Source organism: Atta cephalotes, assembly GCF_000143395.1.
Source record: "Atta cephalotes unplaced genomic scaffold scaffold00005, whole genome shotgun sequence".
Lineage (NCBI taxonomy): Eukaryota > Metazoa > Arthropoda > Insecta > Hymenoptera > Formicidae > Atta > Atta cephalotes.
In genome coordinates, this window is record NW_012130069.1 from 2,484,467 (window position 1) to 2,490,425 (window position 5,959).

Here is a 5,959-nt window from a genome sequence, read left to right on the forward strand (position 1 = left end):
AAAAGTACGAATAATAGTTTCTACCGTAATAACTTACGTTATAGCATACATTATACGTAAGTTATACGTACTACTGTGCTCTCTTCTCCTTCTCTCTCTCTCTCTCTCTCTCTCTCTCTCTCTTTCTCTTCCTCTCTTATCGTGCCCGTTGCAATTCCCGGTCTGCAACGTTGAAGAAATTTCTTTCTCGGCCACGCTATTACGGTGCACGCCCCAATTGTGTTATGAGTGTTCCGGAATTTCTCACTCGAATGACGGAAATGGACGACTGGGATGCTCTCCATTTTTATGATTCAATGGTTATATACGCAGGTAACTCGAGTAACACGAGCAACTCGGGCAACGCGAGCAATACATACTTGAAGTTGCAATTTGTCATTTATCATCCGTTGTGGTAATTACGACGAAGTGAAGCAGTTGCAAGCAGAGAGCATAAGGATATTCTTTTATTCGCCGGAAGTATGCTAACAAGGCAACTTTCATAAACCACGAGTTGTGAAAAGAGGAACAAAAAGTGAACTTTTCCCGAACGCAGATTAGTTTGACACAAATACACGACATATTTTTACGAAATTATTTTTCTCACACTGCAACTGAAATATTATTTCAGATATTGAGAATGATATTTTATTTTAGTTTGACGTACTTATTGTTCATTAATACTTTTCGCTTAGAGTCTTTTAGAGTATTACAAAATTTTACAAATTTTATTATACGATAAAATAAAATTTCAAAATTTTATATTTTTCGTAAAAATCTAAATATTTCTTAAGATTTTATATTATTAAAAAAATAATTAAATTGATAAGTTAAATATGTATCCACATATACTTAAGTATTTATATAATATCTTTTCTCAAGTAAATGTGTTAATAAGCTTAATTTTATTAATGTTTTTTTCTTAAGTGCGATAAAGAAATTATTGGAAGATAGTACTGGACTTTTTTTAAATTACAGGTACATAGATCACAGATTCATATGTGTAAATATAAAATAAAAAATGGATTCAAATGTAAATTCAAATTTTCGTTCGAAAATTTCGTTCTAAAAATGTTGCTCCTTGTCGAATAAATTTTTGTTGAATCAAAAATCGATTGAGGTAGCCTTGTAAAAGCGTTATTTCTCGTTTTTTTTTCTTGTCGCTTATCCCTGTAAAATCTTCAAAGTAATTTTCCTCGTTATTGCTCCGGGGACGTCACGTCGGCTTCGCCGACTTTTTACACAATTTTATTTTTAATAGCAAAATTTGCTTAAGTTCGATTATAAAAGCAGGAAATGAGCCGGGAACCCGTTCATGAAATGAAAGCGAAAAAAGACAGACAACCACTAATTCCGAAAACAGTTTATCTTACTTAATCGGAAAAAGTGTTGCATTAATCGCATATATAATGTGATTACGACGATAATGCCTCATTTCTAGGAGGTCATTAGTCATTTATTTTTTTGTTAAATTACACGAACTATGAAAATATGTATTTCCTTTGTATATTACACTATTCTATCAATGGAAGAGTTCCTTCTAAAAAAGAAGCTTAAAACGATCTAAAATTGCACTCTGATTGGTTTTCCGGTGCAGACACAACGTGGCACGATATGTTGCTGCAACGCACGCAAGGCGAGGTCGAATGAATGACGATACAAGCGATAGCTTCACGAGATCCTCCACACCCGTATTCCTGACTTGCTCATTGCCTTTTGATGGAAAACTATAATGAATACAAAAGAGTTTTCTGTGAAGATATATCTATATATATATGCTTAACTAACTATAAATATGTTTAACAAAGCAGAAAAGTTAATAATAAAGAAATACCGTTTTAATACCGCTTTTGTGTTTTTCTTTATGATTTTCTCAGAAAAACTTTTTAAAGAAATTTCTTTTTTCGAGATTTTTTTGTGAAATAAAAAATAACCGATAATATTTTAGCTTTATGATTTGATGGTAAGAGTAGAAAAAATTTATATCTACGATAAAACTGACATATTTTACAAATGTTAAAGCAATTATTATAAGCGCATGCTATCATTTCTCGTGAGAATTATAATATTAAGATGCATAGAAAATTCAGAAGAGTGTGCCGACATATACTTCTGATTCGTGTTCGTGACAGCTCAAATTTTTTTCGCACATATCACATCCGCAGCTTATTTCCGTGCTTTTATCCGCGCGAAAAACGTACCTGAGACGTGTACACGTTACCCGAGGATCTCTCGAAGGATCTTATTCTGCAGAACGTAGAACGAGAATCGATGGAGAAAGAAGAGATGTATTTGCTACCGTTCAACGAAGCTGTGCTCGTGCTTGCAGGATTTATTGAATCTACGTTATGTGGAAAATGAACGGAATATAAATTAAACTCTGACGCCAAATCTGCACATTTCAAAGAGACACGGTTAGATAAAAAGTACTAAAACTATTAATTAAAGCGTACCGTAAAGTCGAGTTTCTCGTAGAATATAAAAAGTATCGGCTTTCATTTACCAGCGATTAAATTGCTGTATAAAAACCTTCTGTACAGTACTGAATTTTTATTATTAAAAAAAATACGGTTTTTTTTTCAAAAGAATTTTTTAAATACAAAAATCTTTGAATACATGTTAATTCTTATTTCTGAATTACGAACTGCGTTAATACGGATTCCCACTGAAAGATGAAAAAAACTTGTTCCATCACTAATTGCATTACTCTGTAATCAGCGAAATACAGACAAAGCACACTAGCACAAGGTAATGAAAATAAAATAAAACAAAATTAAATTAATATTATTAAAATAAAATTATAAGAGATAAAAAATGTAAAGAGAAAGAGAAAGAGAAAAGTTAAAAAAAAAATAATAAAAATTGAAATGTGTCTCTCACAGCTTTGAGAATTTTTTTCCATAATAAAGTCTAATATCATATATGTGCTATTAACGAATGAGATGAATGAATTCGCCAGTACCAAATTATATTATATCATGACATGGGAGAAAATCTGATTTGAGCTATTGCGTATGCTTTCAGCTTTCAGGCGATGAGTCGCGCCGGCTTTGCGCCAGTGGTGTGAAGGCACCCGAAAAGGGTGACACAGAGGCTGCGAATCTCGGTGTAGCAACCTACGGCTCGGTCGTGTTTCAGCTGAAAGATGCTCATCTCGAGGCAAACGGTATCTGCGACTTCGTCTTTCGCGCTTTGAGAGTCATCAGCAAGACGATGACATTCACTATATGTCTGACCTGTTTGTCCACTGTGCCTATTTTGATGTTCATCTTCGGTGAGTGAAGAGACAGGGAAATATAGTTAGGCGGATAACGGATAACGAATTTAATTAATCTCGGTTGCGCGAATCGAGAAAGAAGTCTTTGACTGGTAATCGGCCACGTATATATATGGATAATTTAACTTTTCACAAGAAAATGTGTTCAGATAGCATAATGAATATTATATAACTAGCAACTGGATAAGTTAAGTGGGTCGAAAACGACCTCACTGAAGTTTCAGTTCGATCCGTTTTACACTTCGAAATAAAAAGACGATCGATATCTATAGTATATCTATACTTAAGAACTATAACGACAGAGTTTCGTGAGACTGTTAGGGAAAAAAACTTATATAGCCTCTGACTATTCTTTGATCTATGGCGCTTTTAAAAATTCAAGTATTATTAGCGCCACTTTTTTTCACTCTATCATCATTTAATATCTTTTTTACCTTGCTTGTTCTCAATACGTTATACTTTCTCGATATTGCTTTTAACGATTATTATATGAATATTTTACGTGTAAAAGGATACGTTTAAAAGAATGATGTAAAATGAGTGATTAAACAAGATGCTCTCTTTAACTTTCTTTGTGTTGCAATAAACTTCACAAAATCTTGTAGCTTTTTCTGATGTAAATTTTCCTCTATTGCATATCTCTTGGGAGAGTTGAAGCTCTTTTATTGCCCCTTTAACCTCTCTTAAGGGAATAGTTTTACGCATAGTCCGACAAAGATAATTTTGCAAATATCAAAGAAAATTTTTAACGTAGTACCTATCACTAAAGCTCTGTATTTAACCGCTTTTCTCTCTTCTACTAATCTCAAAGTTCAACTTGTTAAAAATACAGAGTCCGATAACAAAAGATAATTTCCTAAATATTTCACGTGAAAGACACCAATCAGTGTAAGAGATAAGATTTTTTTATCAGTATTCTAGCAGAAGTACATTCCGCGCTGCCATTAATAAGAAATTTGCATTAATTGTTTGAGATAAATAAAAATCTTGAAATTTCTCTTCAGTGAAAAGATTTATTAGCTGACATTTTCTAAAGTTCGTCATGTCAATTAATAATATTTCTCGCAATATGACATTACTGTCACCTATATAATTTCGTGGGTGTAATTTCGTCATTAAATATTACTCTTGATATACTTAATCTTTGTAAATATTTAATATATAATAATATTTCGAATAACATATTTTAAAAATTAAATGCAATTAAATTTATAGTGTAATTAGATTTCGGGATAAACTAAAAATAATTTGTCGCTCAGATAAATAAGAATCTCGTTTCCTCTGTAACTTCCTGATAGTGTAAAATTCAAAATAAAGTCTATTTTGAATAATTTGTAATAAAGTATATACTTTAAAATTTATAGAAAAAAATTTTATTTATAATTTTATCATTTAATAAAAAAAAACATTTTAAAATTAGATATAATGTATTTTAAGATACGCGACATATAAAATAATAAATAGAATTATAAATAGAATTCTATCTTAAAATCTGATGCAAATTATGGATCATCTAAAGTAAATTCAAGACGTAAATAGTATATTATTTTCTTTCCCCTTTATCATGACATAAAGTTTCGATCAACAAAATGCATATATTTGATAGATGTTCACAGCGATATGTGGAAAGATATTTGCGGTAGTTCAAAATAAATAAAATCTTATTTTTATCAACAAATCTTTTAATCTTTTAAAATTTTACGAAATAAAATTTTTCAATTCTCGATGATATTTTATTCGTGTGTAATTCTTTTCAACATTTTGGGTACATATAATTTTGATATAACTAAATTTTAACACGATAAATCTCTTAAGTTTCTATTCACGCAAATTATAGCACATTTCCCCTTCCGGTTAATTCGGTTGAGATTCCACGAAATATACGACATCATTTCCGAGTTAATTAATGCTACCAGGATTACGACACGCGAATCGCTAGCGTGTTGAGCTTGCAGCATGCAAGCATATTTAATTTCTCGGGCATAGGTTACTCGCGCAGTAGGGAGCATAGACGCACAACCTGATTTAATATAAGTCCGGTGCATTCACCCTCTGACGAACCACCTGGCAAGAACATGCAATCGATAATAATGACGTAGGTACATAAATCACAAAAGTGGTCGCAAATCAGTGACTCCTAATACGACTTAATCTTTCGTAAATCACGATCCAAAAATGGAATGGAAGTCATCGATTGCGACTTGCCCTGTGCAAATTTAATGAACCGCATAAATCTAAAGGTTAATTCGAATAATGTCAAGCATATTGAGTTCTCGATATATTGAAATGCCGTTGTTCAAAAAATTTCTTCATTTCTCGTATACGTAAAGATGAAAGAAAATAATCGATATATCACAATTTCTGATTGATTTCGAGAAAATTTCTCTTTCTATGGAAAGAACATTTTGCTAGAATGTAGAGATCAGAAAATAATTTTGTTACTTTTTTTACTTTTTTGTTACTAATTTTGTTAATTTTTGGACTACCAAAATAATTATAGTAGTAAGATGTTCAAATTTGATGATAATGTTGCAAAAATTTTAAAATTCTAATAACCAGTTTAAGCGTCTTACATAATTATTTTGATGATCTAATAAAATTATTTTCAAATCTGTATCTATCCATCTATATATATATATATAAAATTTAGCTCTATATATATATATATATATATATATATATATATATATATATATATATATA

General features: G+C 31.0%; 1 protein-coding gene across 1 annotated transcript in view; it reads left to right on the forward strand.

Moving 5' to 3' along the window:
• The window catches only part of LOC105626291, a 79,771-nt gene that overhangs the window by 6,577 nt on the left and 67,235 nt on the right, over window positions 1-5,959 (forward strand). Inside the window, exon 4 of the mRNA XM_012207592.1 lies at window positions 3,004-3,253. Coding sequence (XP_012062982.1) covers window positions 3,004-3,253 — 250 coding nt within the window. The remainder of the gene's footprint in view (window positions 1-3,003; window positions 3,254-5,959) is intronic.